This window comes from Ursus maritimus, unplaced genomic scaffold, assembly GCF_017311325.1.
Source record: "Ursus maritimus isolate PB19 unplaced genomic scaffold, ASM1731132v1 scaffold_15, whole genome shotgun sequence".
NCBI lineage: Eukaryota > Metazoa > Chordata > Mammalia > Carnivora > Ursidae > Ursus > Ursus maritimus.
The window spans coordinates 7,169,586-7,187,526 of record NW_024423897.1 but is presented as its reverse complement, the minus strand read 5'-3'; the positions used below and the strand labels follow the sequence as shown (position 1 = coordinate 7,187,526).

Genomic DNA, 17,941 nt, shown 5'->3' with positions numbered 1-17,941 from the left:
TCCACGGGGAAAGAAAATTCACAAATCACAGGAGGTATTCCAAAAAGGGGCTTCTTCAGAAGTAATTAGGTGTTAGTTCCTCTCTAACTGCTCAGACAGTAGAGTTCTGACCCACTTTCTTTTCCTTCTGATGATTAAGGTCTGCTCTACGTGGGGGCAGCCATAGCCCTGAGGATCACGAGAGCAGAGAACACAGGCCTGAGGGGGCAGAGAGAGGATGGCCATAGGCCACTTACTGCCAGGCTCGTGTCAGACACAGCACCCCACTATACTCACAGGGTGGAGAGGTGGGACATGTTACTGAAGGTGTAGTTGGTCAGCACGCCAATGCTGTTGTTGCTCAGGTCGCTAGGAAGAGAAAAATAGAAGGGTCGTACTTCACTGTTAGTTGCACCTGTGGGGCGTCGTTCCCAACGTTCACACATTCATGCCTGCCGCTGTCCATCCGTCCATCCAACCATCCATCCATCCATCCATCCATCCATCCATCCATCCATCCAGTCAACCATTCAATTACAAGTCTATCCTTCCATTTCATCCTCCCGGCAACACAGAACACATGAGATCTCTCCTTATCCTAGCGCCATTTTGCCCAGGTCAATCCTTCCTTTCACTGTTCCTCTTTCACTTCCGGCATTCATCTGTCCCACCTTATCAGAGTCTGTCTTAGAGGGAGTGAGGTTGGTGGTGGTGTAGTTCTCTGCCAACTACAAGCTCCAGCTTCTCTTCAGGGACCACTAGCCCAAGCAGTGATTTTCAAGAGTAGCTGCACACGAGAGTCCCCTGGAGAGTGTCTATGCCCTCCGAGGCCCGGGTCCCATGTCCAGATATTCTGGTTTAGAAACCAGATATTCCGATTTAATTGCTTGAGGGTGGTTTGGAGCATCAGTATTAAACAAATTAATCAGCTGAGGTTGAAAACCGTCGCTCTAGAGCAGTGGTTCTCCACTCAGGGCACGTTTGCTTCCCCAGTGACATGTGGCAATGTCTGGAGACATTGTGGTCGTCACTACATGGGGAGGGACGCTACTGGCATCTCACAGGTAGAGGCCCCGAGGTGCTGCTGAACATCCCACAGTGTCCCCAGCCCCATAACCAAGAGTGACCTGGCCCCAAATGCCCACAGGGCTGAGGTGGGAAAATCTCCGCTGGAGGCTGGGTTGGGGGATATTTAGGAAGCCATGCTAAATTAGGTGGCAGGTGGCTTTCTTCCACCTTTCTTCAGTAGCCCCACTTTCCTAAGGGCAACAGTGATTCAATCTGAAAGAACTTTCCTTTCCCCCTGTGGACTGGCTCCCTGCCCCCTGAGCAGCCAGGGTGATCTTCCAGTGACCACTTGCCCAAGGAATTATTGTGTACTCTTATGGGTCCCATCTTGGCAAGGCAGTGAGGCTGTCAAGGGACAAAGCTCACAGACCACTGGCTTCCTGGGCCCCTCCATGTCCCATGGCCCTGCTTCTCATTTGGGAGTTTTCCCTGGATCTTGGCAGACTCGGGGCCAGTAGGAGCTACTGCTTGTAGGAACCTCAGTGTGAACCATCTACTTGGAATATTTTCTAGACAACTAGAGGAGGAAGAAGAAATGCCCATTTAAGCTTCTGGCAAAGCTCAGTGCAGCCAACAGCTTGCAAGAAACTGGTGACTGAGGAGTCTCAGGATTTAACTGGGGCCCCAGAAAGTCAGAGGCTCCCCCACCTCTCCCTAAGCCAAGGAGGAGGGTGACGTGGATGGTCAGTGATGCCAGGCTCTGGTTATTTCTGCGGGCAAGGCCTGGCACGTCAGACTGGCTCATGCCTCCCAGCTGTCTCTCTCGGCTCCACCGCTGGAGAAAGCGCAGGAATGCCGTGAGGCCTGCAGACCATCCTCTCATAGCCTCCACATCAGCTTCCTGAGCTCCCCAGGGGAGAACACGACATGCCCCCTCCCCCGCCAGGCCGAGCGCCTTACATAAGCGTCAGGTGTCGGAGGGCGGACAGCTCCCTGGGCACAGCTGTTAAGTGGTTTCCTTCCAGGTACCTGAAAGACAGGTGCAGAGTGACGCCTGCTCGAGAGACACTGTGCAGAGTGATTTCTCAGAGACCCCTCCTCTGACCTTCTGGGCTAGGTTGGGCCTCTGTTGTACTCTCTCGTATCTCCTTTTCTCTCCCACCCCCCCCCCACCTCAAAGCACATACTACATTTGTCACTTAATATTGCTTTGTGTCATTATTCAACGAATGGCACTTTCCCCACTGGCCGGCTGTTCTCCATGAGGCAGGGGTATTGCCTAAAACTGCCCAGTGTTGTACCCCCCAAGAGCGTGTACAGAGCTGGCACACAGTAGGTGTCTAATACACATTTCTTAAATACATAAAGCACTCACTCTGTGCCCAGTCCTTGCAGTACTCTCACATGGCAACGATTCCCAGTTGAGGAAACAATTGCAGAGATGTTGAAACACTTGCCCAAGGTCACACAGTGAGTGAGTGGCTGAGCTGGGATTCGAACCCAGGTCTCTCTGACTACAGTCTTACCACAGTTCCCTATGGCCTGTACTTAGCTACTGGGGGGCACGGGAGAGCTGAGCCACGATTCCTGCTAAGAACCTTAATTCGAGGTTGTGTATCTCTGATGTGCACTGGGAAACTGAGGGAAAAAGGCGTGTTTTGGAGGACTGGGCTTTAGTTCCCAGCAGGATGACTGCCTGCGGGCGGGGACAGTGGTTCAGACTGGAGACGTACCGACAGACGGAGACTCTTCCTGGACAGGCAGAGGCTGAGCCTAGACCTGTCTGGACTTCAGGGTCCTGCACTGACCTGCTCACCTAGCATGAGGCCACCTCCTCGGACACTCGAGTGCACTTGAGGACAAGAGAAGGAAGTCTTGTTTGGATCACGAATTACAAAAGTTATGACTACCCTCTAGGGTGTCATGGGCCAATTCATTCACTCCCATCCTTGCTGTAAACTCCTTCCCCCTGGGCTTCCTGTTGCTCTTGGGACAAAATGACAAAACCTTTAAGATGGCTTATGATGCCTGTTCTGGTCTCCTGGGCGAATCTCCCTTGACATAAGGCTCCAGAGCTTCCTCCCGGAACGGTGCTGATGCCCACTGGTGCAGGGTGTGCCTTAAGCTCCGAGAGGGCAGACCTTCCATCTTTATGGGTAGCCCAGCGCTTCTCAAACTTTAACACAGGTGCACATCACCCAGGATCTTGCAAAAAGGCAGACTCTAATCTAGTAGGTCTGCGTCGGGTCGGAGACCCTGCATTGCTAACAGGCTCCCGGGTGAGGGTGCGAAGTACGGGTCTGCAGGCTGCATTTTGAGTCATGACGTGCTGGCATGCCGCCTGGCATCCAGCAGACCCGCCACCAAATGGGTGAATGGGATGACATGGGTTAAAACACGATAGGAGTCAGTTTGTCAATGGCCAAACCAGGCTTAGCTTTAAAGGACAAGTTGGAATGGGTGTTTCCTTAAATTAGGGCCAAGTGACTTTATCTCCAGGGTTAGCCCCTGGGAATCCTCATGGCTCAGAGCGCCGGGCAGGACCCCATAGGGTCTGAGGTTGCCATGGCATGTTGGACGACTGTCCTTTCGGTCCTTAATCCTCTGTTGCGTAACTATTATGTGCCAAGAGCTAAGCCAGACGAGGTGGGTAGATACAAAGATGAACCAGAGCCCATCCTTCAGGGAGCTTGATCCTCCGGCCTAAAATTCAGCAACAGACACTTAGATCCTGTCCTGAGGCAGAGGAGCTAAGAGAAACGTATTCACTGAAGCGCTCATTCATTCAGGCAGACATATCTACTGGGCAAGTGCAGTGTGCCGGGTAGTACATATGCTGGTGAGGAAGACGGGCATGATGCCTACTTTCTGACATTTAAAAATCTAATGTGGAGAGGGAGGGGGAGGGAGGGGGAGAGAAGACACCCACAGAAGGCGACATAAATTACAAACTGATGCATGCTTTGAAGGAAAGGAGCAAAGTTCTGGGATGGAGGCAGGGATGCTTCGGGTGGCAGGACCAGGGGAGGAGGGACAGTCGGGCAAGAGTGAGGCCTGTGGAGGGCCCTGGCTTGGGTGTTGCTGGGGCAGGGAAAGAAGGTGGGGAGGCCGGTCTGGTGGGCTAAGGGAGACGGACAGATCACACTGAAGCCTTCGGACGTGGGTTTATTCCAAGTGCAGTGAGCGACCAGAGACAGGTGCAGGGGGCTGGTGTCACACAGAGCTGACCCCGCATTCACCCTTCTGCTCCGCCCTGAAGGACAGGTGGCAGGACATTCACATTCTGTGCAGACACTGGCCCTGTGGCTCGACAGCAGTGGCAAGGAGCAGGCGTGGGAAGAGCCTCCAGCCTTCTCCGCTGGGCAGGGAGGTTCTGTGGGGGTGGCGGGATTCTGGGGGTCATGCTGGGCTACCTGCCCTCAGGGAGTGTTTTGTGGACAGTGTGGCATGGAGGGAAGGAGGATGGGAGGGAGGGAGGAGCTGGATGAATGAGCGGGCTGGTGCGGAGGCACTGGAGGGAGGCTGGAGGGAGGCTAATTAACCACGAGGGAGCCACTTGAAGGGGTCGAGCCTCGGGCTGGCAGTGACGGCTCCCCCTCTCCCATGCTGCTTATTCTCTCACTCTTGTTTGCTACGACTACTTAGCAAACTTGAGGCATCTAAGATGAAACCCAGAATAACATATCACAACCCTAAGTCTCCCTGCTGGGAAGCTTACAGAAGGTCCCATGACAAGCACATCTGAAGCAAGTTACTTAATGTCACGGACAAGGAAACGTGGTGACAAGGAAAATAACAACACAGAAACAACAGGTGCATAGTCCAGTGCTATGGGATCCAGAGACTCTGGTCTGTTATCTAATCCTGTAAAGAGGGAGCATATTTTGCTGGGTGTTTTGTCCATTTTGTTAATAAGAACACTGAGGCTCAGAGAGGGGTGGAGTGAGTCCAGGAGCCAGGATCTAAACTCAGGTCTGCTGGGCTGCATAGCCCAGGAAGGGAAACCCATGCTGTTTCAGCTCTCCACCTGGAGCTCCTTGTTTTTGCCTTTGGCCATCTCTGTCCTGGGAGGATTCACTCTACCACAGAACTTATTCTCTCACCTCCAGTAGAACGCAAGCTGCGTGCAGCGGGGACCGGGGCCGCTTCTGTTTCCTGCTGCGTCCCCAGAGCACAGTGCAGGGCTTAGCGCACGGTAGGACCTCAAATATTTGCTGAGTGAGTGAATGAATGAAGAGAAGGACTGTTCCTAGGACCCTGGATTAAACGAACAAAAACCTACAATGGTTTCAAAGAATGCCCTGTGCCTGGCCCACGTCCAGCCGTAAGGCAGGTCACGCTCTACAGATGCGGGCATTTGCCGAAGAGCTGAACGAACACGTGAAATGACCACTGGAATTCAGGGAGGCCGACAGCACGCTCATCTGACACAGGGAGGCTCGGGGGGCCTGGAGGAGGGGCAACGTGACACAGATGGTTCTGGAGCCTCTGGGCCTGCCATGCCAGTTCCCCGGGTTCCAACCTGTCTTTGATCGGCGCTCTGCCGATGCTGACTCGAGCGGCCTTGCTCCCTGCTAAAATCCTTCCCTGGCTTCCACTGCTTGCTACAGGAGGACTACCCGAATCCTGCCCAAATCCTTCCAAGCTGTCTGTGGCCTGTTCTGGATTAGTCAGGGTTCTCTAGAGAAACAGACCAATTGGAGAGAGAGAGAGAGAGAGAGAGAGAGAGAGAGAGAGACATACACAAATATATACAGAGGAAGAAAGAATTTGTTTTTTAAAATTTTTAAAAAAGATTTGGGAGAGAGAGCGATCACGCACGTGCACGCAGAGAGGGGCAGAGGGAGAGAATTCGCAAGCAGACTCCTCCTGAATACGGAGCCTGACTTGGGGCTCAATCCCAGAACCCTGAGATCATGACCTGAGCCAAAACCAAGAGTCGGCCACCCAACCGAATGAGCCACCCAGGTGCCTCAAGAGAGAATTTACTCTAAGGAAGGGACAGCAGGGTGGAAACTCAAGTAGGACTTCTGTGTTACGATCTTAAGGCAGAATTCCCCCTTCTACAGAAAACTCCTGTTTTGTTTTTAAGGCCTTCTACTGATTATACGAGGCCTACATCCACATTATTCTGGGTAACCTCGCTTACTTAACTACACCTACAAAATATTTCCCGGGCAACACGTGGGTACCACAGCCCAGTCAAGTTGACCCATGAGATTCACCGTCCCAGGCCCTGCCTCCCTTTCCTGTTCACTCCACAGCAAACTATCCCTTGGCTTCAGCCCTGCCCCCCAAAAGCCCCATGCTCCTTTTGGGGGACAGGTCTGGGCACACGCCTGTCCCTGCTCTCCCTCCTTGCTAGTTCTCTCCAACGGCTGCTCAGAACTCAGCTCGAGCACTGCCTCCCCGACATCGTCTCCCACACCCACCGGGGACGTGACAGGCTACTCAGTCCAAGCTTCTGGTGCAGTTTCTGCACAGCATCTCACCCCCCGTGGCCTCCACGCTTGAGTCTGTGGTTAGTGGGGCAGAACCGTGGCTGCTCGCTCACTGCAGCATCCCAGGACACTGGCTGGTAGCAGTAGGTACTCAGGAAACACCGTCAGTGTGATGCAAACCAGAGAAGTCCCCAGGGAGGGCTGCGTGTGGCCTGGCAGGGCTGAGGGGGCCCGTGTGGGAGCCACTCTAAGGGTACCATGTCCCCGGCAACCTGGTGTTGCAGTCAGAAGACGTGGAATCAAAAGGCTTCACTTCACAAATACAGAGGTGGCTGTGTGGGGAAGCTCTCTTTGTGCAAAGCCCTTCACGAAGACTCTGAACTCCAAAGTTGCCCGTAGCCTGCAGCGCAGGCCCCAGAGGGATGCTTTCAGAAGACGGCACTCTTGCCCTGCCAGCCTCAGAGCCATCAGAGCCTCTCTGGTGGGCCAGCCTTTGTGTCAATCCGCATTTAAATGCTCTGTTTTAGCCCCAGCACGAGCGCGTGAGGCCGCGTCTGCCTCACATGAAAATCCGCATACAGCTCTGTGGACTGGATGCTCCCCATTTCCGTTCGGAGCTTTGGGGCTCTGACGGGTGCCACATGAACTCTCAGACCCGCCGAATGGTGAAGGAGAAGGGCAGCCACCCTCCTGGAGCCCCCATTCATGGCCAGGGTTCCCACCAGGGGCCTGGGCTGATGTGGTTCCCGCTCAGGAGCCAGGCAGCCTGAGCTCACATCCTGGCTCCACGAGCTGAGAGCTGTGTGACCTTGGGCAGCTCACGTCACCGCTCTGAGCTTGCATTTCACCTGTAAAAGGGGGGCTTATCATGATCCCACCTTGAAGTGATGATGAGGATCAAGTGAGTCTCTGTGGAAAGCTCTTGGAACAGTGCTCGGCACAGCGGGTTTCAGTGTGTTCTGAATACACACACATACACACAGTCTCTGTCCAATAATACATATGAATATTACAAAACAGATAATGATCCCCTTGCTGTCTAGTCTCTATTCTTCTTCCGGAGTAATAGTTCTAAAACCAGAATCGCATCACATCACTTTCCTGCTTAAAATTCTTCCTCGGCTCTTGCGTTTCTCCTGGGATAAGGAGTCAGCCCTCAGCACGGCCTACGGGAACTGCAGGTCCTTCTCGAGTTTTCAGGACACACCAGTCTCTTTCCCATTCTATTTGCTCCATCACTGGTCTTCTTGGTCTCTTTAAGATCTTTCCACATTTGGGTCTTCACAAAACATTTTCTTTCTTTCTACTGCTTTCCACGTCCCGCCCCCACTCCCTTTTTCTGGGAAACACTATTCTCTGTCCTATCTGAAATGCCTAATTTCCTAATTAGCCTTCTTACTGTCTTCCTCCCCCATTCTAAGTCTCTGACATCAGGGGTCTTATCTGTCACATTAGCTGCTGTGCTCCCAGCTCCTGCGACATTATCTGGCACAATAAATTTAGCGAACACCTGACTGCATGGAGAGGGCTTCTCTCAGCTGTGGCCTGTGCCCGGGCCTCCGTCAGCCCCTCCCACAGATGGCTGTGACTGCGCGATAGCCTCCAAGTGTCCTCCACCGCAGCCATCTGCTGAGGGCTTCTCTGGGCCCAGGCCTGTGCCAGGACTCCTAAGCGCCGCTGTGCCCAGAGCCAGCTGCCCTCCAGCTGGCTGCAGGCAATTTCTGTCCCTCTCCCTGGGCCAGAGAAAGGCAAGGATATAGTCCGTGCTGGGCAGTTGCTCTCTGAAGTGCTCTGGGGAACCTACCCCAGTGGGGGTGGGGGGGTAGGTGGCAAGTATGCAAAGAAAGCAGCAGCTGGTGTTGCTAGAGAAGGGGCAGCTGTCAGGACGGCCGCAGCCGGAAACGCTGACAGGTGCTTCTAGCCTCATGGCAGGGGCGCCGGGTTTGCCTTCTCCCCGCTTAAATGCAGGTGGCAGGTTCCAAGGAGACGCATGACTGTCTCCTGCAAATCAACGAGCCAGGCCACTGGGCAGAGCACACGGGGACCCAGGCCACTGCCAAAGGGAGCAGTTGAGTGGCTAAAGGATGGGCCTTGGGGTCAGACAGCCCTGGGCTCGAGTCGATGCTCTGCTGCTTCTTGGCAGTGTGATCTTAAGAAATTCTTCCACCTTCCTGAGCTTCAGTTACCTTCTCTGCAAAATGGGGGTGACAATACCTGCCTTGTAGGATTCCTGGGAGGATTAAATGAGACCCCAGATGGAGACAATCGACAATGGAGACAGTGGCACACAGCGCATGCTCGGACTGCTGGCTGTGGTAGGTCACAGCCGGACAGACGACACCTTCCCTTACCTTCCTGAAGGCTGGGGTGGGCAGAACCGCCTGCACGCTCCCTGTCCAAGAGCACATACTGCCCATGCCACTCCTCTGTGCTTGTCACTTCCTACATTGCTCGGCACGCACCTCCATCTCCCTAGATTTGAGCTGCTTGCTGTACCCCACACTCCCATCTTCTGACCCCCTGGAGCTAACCAGTGCCAGGCCAGGTCCTACCCTCCTTCACGCCGTGCATTCTTCTCATCACCTCCCGCCGTACTCAGTGCCACGGAGCTGTGTCTCAGCCCGTGCCCCGGGGGCTAAGCCCCCAACCCTTTCAGCCTCCTTTCAGTGCTGTGGATGCCTGCGTACCACAAGCCTGCTTCCCGTGATGTCCTCAGCCTTCACACCCCAGTAGAAATGCCCTCTTCCACCAGTGGTGCCTGGGGGAGATAGTCATCCTTCCCTTCTCCTCTCCTTGGGATGTTTGTGGTGGGACCACAAATCCATGCTCACAGTCCGCACATGAAAATCAGGGTCAGAATGTCCTGGCTATTAAGCAGCAGACTGCAGGGGACGGGGCGGCACTGTTTGCTGGTGCTAGATTCTCATTCTCCTCCCCAGCCCTCAGGAAGACGTGGACTTACAGGGTTTGTTTCCAGAATCAGGAAGGTTTGATGTGAATAAACATTCCCTTAAATGCACGCAAAGAGATGTTCACGTTTTAGTTCTTCCAGAATGGCAAGCCTGAGTCTATGAGGCTCATGGCCCAGCAAGAACAGAACTTTCCTGAAGCAGACGAGTGCCTACCTTTGCAGACTGAATTTGTGTCACCTACCTCGGGGGCTGACGTGTCTGCTTCTGCTCGGCTCTCAGTCAGCTTTTGTAGGCTTGCTTCTAAATCAGGACCTTAGTGTTCACTTCTAGCGGGGGCCTGGACTGTTTGCCTGCCAGTGTGTAATTACCTGAGAGGTCCTTAAAGTGTGGTCCACGGGCCTCTGGGGCTCCTCTAGACTTTTTCAGGGCTCTGTGAGACTAGAACTACTTTTTTGATTACAGTAAAACACTGTTTTCCATTTGTACTGTGTGAGGAAAATGGCTGGCACCTTAGTATGAATCAAGGCCGTGGTACCACATGATAACAGTGGCCACTATATTCTTCCCCTCAAGTACATGCAGGGGGAAAAAAAAAGCCAGTTTCATTGAGAATGCCCTCCACGAAGCAGTGAAAAATTATTAATTGCATTGAATATCAACCCCGAGTACACATCTTTTCAATATTCTGTGTGGCAAAATGGGAAACGTGCATAATGTATTTGGCTTTGGTTTTCTGGAGAAAAAGCTCCGGTGTCACTGAGGGACAAGCTGAATTAGCCATTTTTTAAAAAATTTTCTTCCATAAAACACCATTTAGGCTTAGAAGAATGACTAGCAAACAGGGTATTCTGGGATGGGCATTTAGAAGACGTCTCAAAAGTAAATGCAGTTAAGCCTGTCACTTCCAGGAAAACAACTATGGTACTTATTGGCCCTGATAAAATTCAAGCTTGCTTCCAAGCAAAAATTAAAAGTTTAGAAAACTTGTAACTGCTACACTGAGCAGTATCCCTTTATTGGGAGACTTTTCTGAGGGGATCTGCGGCGATGTTACTGGCTATGACATTTTTGATACTGTGGAATGCAGTGTGCCAACGCTGGGAAGGTCTGCATAACTCCGTGAACCAAATGCCCAGTGCACACTTCTTCCAGGTCATTCATGGGGGAAACTTCCATTCAAGTAACAGAGTTACAGAAAGTCCGTGGATGTGGTTTTGGGTTCCACACAACGACTAGCCTTTAAGAAACCACCATCACGTGATTTTTGGTATATTATCGAGGAAGAATATCCACAATTATCTGGAAGGGCTATTACAATTCTCCTCCCTTTTCCAACTACACGTCTACGTGAAGCCAGATTTTCTTCTTGTACTTGACCCAAAACGTCATATCACGACAGAGGGAATGCTGAGGTGGTTATGAAAATCCAGGTGCTTTCTACCACGTTTGTAAAAACGTCACTCTTCTCAGTTGAATTTCTTTTGGTTTGTTTTTCATAGACGTTTGCTGTTTATATAAACATGTAATGAGTAAATTATTATTTCTAAATGGACTAATAAACATATTTAAAAAAAATTTCTCAGTAGTTTCCATTATGGTAAATATCAACAGCTATAACCACATAAACAAAAGTAGAGTCCTCATTGCTTTTAAAAAACCTAAAGGCGTCCTGAGACCCCAAATTTAAGAACTTTCGGGGTAGGGGCCAAGAGCATGTGACCTGGGGTCAGCGCAAGCTGCCTTCTGATCCTGACTGGCGGCTAACTGGAGATGAGGCTTGGGGAGTGGCTCTTCGTTCTCAGCATTGAGAGAGCCAGGGGGATGGCCGCCTACCCCAGGGACCGCTTGAACCAGCAAGGGTGAGAGCCGAGGGCCTCAGGTGGCCCCTCACCCACGAGGAGAGCAGACTGGGGTTTGCAGAAGGCTGACGGAGGAAAACTCATGTCCCGCCTGTACAGTACCGCCTTGCTCGCTCGTGCCTGCGGTAGGCTCCCTCACCCTCCCTTTGGAGAAATGCTATGGAACTTTGGTTGTGTTTTTTTTTTTTTCCTTTTCAGTGAATTAAACTTAATTTTGTTTCGTACGCTGGCAGCTCTGCCTGAGACCACTAATGATGCCTGAGGGAGCTGGGAAGCCAGCGCTGGATCCAAACACTGAATCTGGTCCTTGAACCGAAGGCCTCCAAGCCACTGCTTTCTGGGCCTGTCAGCTTTCACTTTCTCTGGCATCAATTTCCCTGCTTTCCCCTCCCCGGAGCCCTCCCCAGATACTCCTCCTCCCCTCCCTCCGGGAGATGGTCTGGCCTCGGAGGTGAGGGCTGCCATCCTGGGTGTGCTTTGGAAACCAGTCTGGCTGAGGGGAGCGCCATCACTTCTGAAGCAAGAAATCGGGTCTCCCCAAGCTCTGGAGTTTACTTTATCATTACCGCCAATTATCTTTGCTATTTCAATCTCAATTTCGTGAGCTTTGGGGAAAAGCATCCACAGGCCTGTTTTCATGGCACTTTCTTCTCTTTGGCATGTGTCACTTGGCACTGAGTTGGCCCAGGAAGGAGGCGAGCACCTGGGTCATTTCTGCAGCCGCCCCCCCCCCCAATGGCACTGGCGGCAGAGGGAAGGGCCCGGGGCTGGTGGCGCCACGCGGCAGTGCTCGTGCCAACCTCCGGCAGCACAGCCAGAGCCCAAACGCAAGGCCATCGTGGATGTTTTAGTGACTATCAAGACCTTCCTTCCTTCCTTTCCTGGCACGGGCGGCCCGGGTTCCAGCCTCCCTGAGTGTCGGGAGATGCCAGGAGCCACAACAGACAGCCAGGAATTAACCTGCTATTCTAAGTCAGTGCCCCACTCAGGGTCCCCCCTGGGAAGCCCTGGCAGAGCCAGTCACAGGCACAGTCCCTGCTGGTGTCTCGGTCAATTCTGCCCCTTGTGTCTGAGGGCACGGTGCATGCAAAGCTGTCCGAGAGGAAGGCGCATGCCTGGGGTCCCGAGAGACCGCGCCAGCTTGCGATGCGGGTGGGGGTGGCACTGAGTCCCAGTCACACCCCACCTGGCTCCGCCCGCCACAACCTGCACCAACTGCCCTGGGGCGTGTGGGGCGCCCGCCCTCCTCCCCTGCTCCTGATCTGCTCTTCACCCTTCAGGCTTCACCTCTGCAGAGACATTTTCTCTGATCTCCACGTCTAACGGAAGCCCCACTACTCTAGGGTGTCACAGTGATCTCATCCTCTCTTGTGGCACTGTCATAGCTGTCATCTCGAACATGCTGCTGAGACAGTGGAACTTACGTCTCCCTTCCCCAGTAAACTGGGGGCCCCACGTGGGTGGGGGTCTCCCCAGCGTAAGCAGAGGAACCTGACACACCAGGCACTCAACAGACAGGTGCTGAGTGAATGATCCACCGAACGTAAGCAGGAAGGGGCTGTGCTGGTGCGGCTGCCCACCCGGCCCCGGCCCCGGCCCCGGCCCCGGCCGCACCGCTCCCGGCCATTCCAGGCCATTCCAGAGACGCCTCCCTGCCTGTGGACTGGCTGAGCTTTCCAGCGGGGCCGAAAGACAGCTTCGTCCAGAACATTAAGAGCGCTTTGGGAAGGGAATGAGATCTCCTCTGCGGAGGCGGGAGCTTTCTGGGGCGGGAGCAGCCCTGAGGAATTGTGTGGGGGGCCCGGGCTGCGGGGTCTGACGGTTCCCGGGTGGAGCGCGAGCAGGACTCAGGGCTGAGATTTCATCTGCAGCATGGGCAGCTGTACGGGGGACAGGATCATGTTGGGCCATGTTTGTTTCTGGTGTCAGACTGAGAGACTGCTGGGGAATCTGGAAGGCGGAGTACAGAGCAGGGGGCTCCTGGGGATCTAGAAAACAAGACGGTGACCCTCCCCCTTGTACTCGGAGGGCCAGGGAGTCGCCACCTGCCGGGCAGAGGCCCTGGGGAGTGTGCTTCCTGTGCCCACGTCTAAGCTGCTGCCCGACCCTTAGGCCGAGGCTCTGCTGCCATGGTGTTGGGGTCCACTCAAGGAAGGGCACCCCAGGCAGTTGTGCAGGGGACACTAGAGATAAAGCGTGGTGGACGCTGGCGGTGGTGGGATTAGAGGGTGGGAGTACTTACAGTTCGGTCACGTCCTTGGGAATGCCTTTGGGGAGGGCGTGCAGCCCCCTGTTGCTGCACCGGACCACCGTCTCCACGCAGGTGCACTGCTCCGGGCAGCGTGGGCCCAGCTGGCAGCTACTCTCGTCGTTGCCTGTGGACAGTCCCCGAGTGAGCTTGGGGGGACACGAACTTCTCTGGGGGATGGGGAGGGGACGGGGCAGGGGAACGAGGCTGGGTGCTAGGGACCAAGCCATCTTCAGGAAAGAGAAGCCCTCCACTCTGAGCCAGAACGAGAAATAAGGAGCCTGCTGGTCTCCTTCATGGGTAAAGGGGAAAGAATGTATGCCTGGATCCGGGAAAAGGGCCACTCTCTTCTAACACGTTCAACATAAAACGAACACTTCAAAAACTTGATTAACCAGAGTATTAGAAACGGAAGTGGTTACCGTGAACCGAATCAGAAATAAGCCAAACTGACTGAAGGAGGGTCCAGGGTAGGGGGAGACCCCTGTTTACTCCCTCTTTCTCCTCGTTTCTCCATTCCTTCCACTGTCACAATCCCTCTGGGGGTGGTAAACGTGTCCCCAGGCCCCATTTTACCTTAACCTCAGTTAATCTACAAACTAGTTAATTTGTCTCTAGATAAGCTGTAGCTGACCAAGCAAAAATTGTGCTGGCTTGAATTTATGTAAATACGCCCTTTGGAATCCTGACACTCAAAGCCTCGGACCTCCAGGTATTCATAACCACCCAGCCAGTGATAGAAATTTTCCAGGAGCTCATCCTGAAGCCTGTTTCTTAGGATACACTGATCCTCATGACACAGATAGGAACACTGAAGGCCAGGACTCTCATGCACAGTTGTGTAGGTTGCGTACTGCACAAGGGTGCCTCACCATCTAATGGGCACCGATCCCACTGTGGCTATGATGGGTTAGGACATTTAGTAAAACAGTATTCTCATAGATAGCCATAAGGTGTCTTGTTTTAAAAATCAGTATATTATGACACATTTCTGATAGAAGTAAAATGTCTTTAGAAAGAGGCCCCCTTTCTCACTTTGCATGAGGGAGCCATAGGGCTAGCAGCAGAGCTGCAGAGCCCATCAGAGCCACACCTGCATGCCAGAGGTCAGAGCAGTGTCAGATCTCAGGGGGTCCTGACCGCTAGTTACCTGCTGCACCTCTCCTCTCTCGTATGTTTCTTGCCTTCCCAGGTCCTGCCCCTCCGCCCTGCCCCCAGCCTCCTCACCTTCACAGGTGAAGTCCTGGATGGCCACATCCTGGATGGGGATCTCCTTGAGGAAGAACGGCTTTTGGCACCGGGGGTTCCCGCTCACGACCCTCCTCTTCCTCAGCCATTTGCCCAGCCAGGCCAGGTGGCAGTTGCAGTTGAAGGGGTTGGACAGGAGGTTTCTGGGAGGAAAGAAGGGCCCTCTCTGAGTGGTTAGCACTTACACCTCTACTGTGGAAGCTGGCCTCAGGATCCAGGGCTGCAACCCTAAGGCCCAGCTCTCCAGGGGCGTCTGCTCTGGGTTCCAGGAAGGAGAGAGGAGGTCCAGGAAAGGAAAGGCAGACTCTCTTCTAGAATCCAGAGGTGGTCTTTGCAAGGGTCTCATTCTGGACCTCTGTGGATGGACATGACCATGGTTTCCTGCCATGCCCTCCCTTCTCCCCTGAGCTCCAGCTGTGGACTGTCTTCAATCCCTCAGCACGATTCTCTTATACTTAGTGCCTAGTCCCCCACCTGGCATGACTCTCTCTACTGTCTGCCTGGCTGCGTCCTCCTCCTCCCCCTTCAGTCCTGACTCAGACGGTCCCTCTCCTAAAGGGAAGTGAGGAGCTGCACCTGTCCCAGTCTTCTCCCTCATTCACCCGCGTGGCCTGCACAGCACCCACAGAGCTTGTACTGGCCGCGCAATGTCTGCCTCTCTCCTTAGACTCTCGGCTCCCCCAGGGTGGGCATCAGACCCGTCTGTGTGTTCCACATCTCCGGGGTCCTGCGTGGCATCAGCATTGCCACTGTATCTATATCTGGGGAATGCAGTGACTGGACTGGTGGAAGGAGGAGGGAAGAGCAGCTGTGGGTCTGAGTGTTGCCTAGAGGACTGGAACCAGGCTCAGCACTTCATAAGCCCGAGGACGGAGGGGACATTATTCTCATGTCACACAGGAGGCAAGTAAAGCTTAGGGAGTTTACATAAGAGGCCAGACAGCCCTGAGTGGCTGTGGTATGACAGGACAATTAAGAGCTCGGGAGTCAGGCATCCCGGGTTTGAATCCCGACGCTGACGTTCAGCAGCTGTGCCAAGTCAGGCAAGTTTCCTTTTGTGTCAAAGCTGGTTCCCCGAATGCTTTGTGACTCCACCCCTCTGGGCATCTTTTGTGTCTTTGGATTCTCAGTGTGGAGGCACACAGGAGGGGTAAAGAGTGAGCTAAAGCAAATCAACCTGCGGGTGCTAGTTCCTAACCCCCTGCCCCCCGTCTTGCTGTCATTCATGCATTCCATTCACGCACTGATTCACCGGCTACTGACTTAGGGCTAGGCACAGATACCGGCATTGCGGGTTAGCAATGCACAAAAGAGCTGCACATCCCTGTCCTTCTGGAGTTTCCATTCCAGCTGATGGGAGGCAGACAGCATGGAATCAACCACGCAAAGATCGGTTGTACAGTCTATTAGGAAATGGTCCATGCTAGGGAAATGGTCAGGAGGGCCGGGCTGAGGACTGGGGGGGCATGGCACGGGGGCAGAGCGGGGTGAGGCAACCCACACTTGAGCAAAGAAGGGAAGGAGGGAAGGGGGGCTGGGGGAAGGATGTTCCAGATAGTAGGAGTGGGTCTGGGGCACTGGGGTGGGAGGTGTCCTGGAGGGAGGTTAGGAGGGACCAGATGGTATGGGCCCTTTAGGACATCTATAATTTGGCTTGTATTCCCAGCGAGGTGGGTATATGGGTACAATAGGCAGCAACAGGAGATGCAACCAAAAGTCTTTCTCTTCCTTCTTCCAAAGAGTCACTCTCTCACACCATACACAAAGATAAACTCCAAATGGATGAAAGCCTTGATGTGAGACAGGAATCCATCAAAATCATAGAGGAGAACATAGGTTGTAACCTCTCTGACATCGGCCACAGCAACTTTTTTCATGACACATCTCCAAAGGCAAGAGAAACAAAAGAAAAAATGAACTTGTGGGACTTCATCAAGATAAAAAGCTTCTGCACGGCCAAGGAAACAGTAAAAAAAACCAAGAGGCAGCCCACGGAATGGGAGAAGATATTTGCAAATGACACTACAGATAAAAGACTAGTATCCAAGATCTACAAAGAATTTCTCAAACTCAATACACAAGAAACAAATAATCAAATAAAAAAATGGGCAGAAGATATGAATAGACAGTTTTCCAATGAAGACATACAAATGGCTGACACATGAAAAAAATGTTCAAAATCATTAGCCATAAGGGAAATTCAAATCAAAACCACACTAAGATACCACCTTACGCCAGTTAGAATGGCAAAAATGGGCAGGGCAGGAAACAACAATTGTTGGAGAGGATGTGGAGAAAGGGGATCCCTCCTACATTGTTGGTGGGAATGCAGGTTGGTACAGCCACTCTGGGACACAGTGTGGAGGTCCCTTAAAAAGTTAAAAATTGAGCTACCCTATGATCCAGCCATTGCACTACTGGGTATTTACCCCAAAGATACAGATGTAGTGAGGAGAAGGGCCATATGCACCCCAATGTTCATAGCAGCATTGTTCACAATAGCTAAATGGTGGAAGGAGCCGAGATGCCCTTCAACAGATGACTGGATTAAAAAGTTGTGGTCCATATATGCAATGGAATATTACTCAGCCATCAGAAAGAACAATTTCTCAACATTTGCAGCAACATGGACGGGACTGGAGGAGATAATGCTAAGTGAAATAAGTCAAGCAGAGGAAGACAATTATCATATGGTTTCACTCATTTATGGAACATAAGACATAGCAGGGAGATCGGTAGGAGAAGGAAGGAAAGAATGAAGGGGGGTAAACAGAAGGGGGAATGAACCATGAGAGACTGTGGACTCTGGGAAACAAACTGAGGGCTTCAGAGGGGAGGGGGTGGGGGATTGGGATAGGCCAGTGATGCGTAGTAAGGAGGACACACATTGCATGTAGCACTGGGTGTTATACGCAAATAATGAATAATGGAACTTTACGTCAAAAACTGGGGATGTACTGTATGGTGACTAACATAATATAATAAAAAATTATTATTCAAAACAAAACAAAACAAAAAAACACAAAGAGTCATTGGGGAAGGAAGAGAGAAGAATGGACCAGCAACTAAGGTTAACGGAGCCACATGGAAGTATTATGTGCAATCATAAAGGCTAACGTGTGTTGAGTACTTTCTATATCTCAGGCCCCTCCTGTGCGTTTTATAAATATTAATGGATTCAATCCTCATAACAATCCTATGAGATGGATTATAAAGAAGGAACAATTGAAACATGGAGAGATGAAG

General features: G+C 52.6%; 1 protein-coding gene across 1 annotated transcript in view; it reads right to left on the bottom strand.

The window, feature by feature from the left end:
* Nucleotides 1–17,941, bottom strand: part of SLIT3 (slit guidance ligand 3) — a 584,433-nt gene that overhangs the window by 46,355 nt on the left and 520,137 nt on the right. The window contains exons 19-22 of the mRNA XM_040630315.1: nt 14,675–14,838; nt 13,442–13,574; nt 1,948–2,016; nt 277–348 (exon numbers count right to left, since the gene is read on the bottom strand). Coding sequence (XP_040486249.1) covers nt 277–348; nt 1,948–2,016; nt 13,442–13,574; nt 14,675–14,838 — 438 coding nt within the window. The remainder of the gene's footprint in view (nt 1–276; nt 349–1,947; nt 2,017–13,441; nt 13,575–14,674; nt 14,839–17,941) is intronic.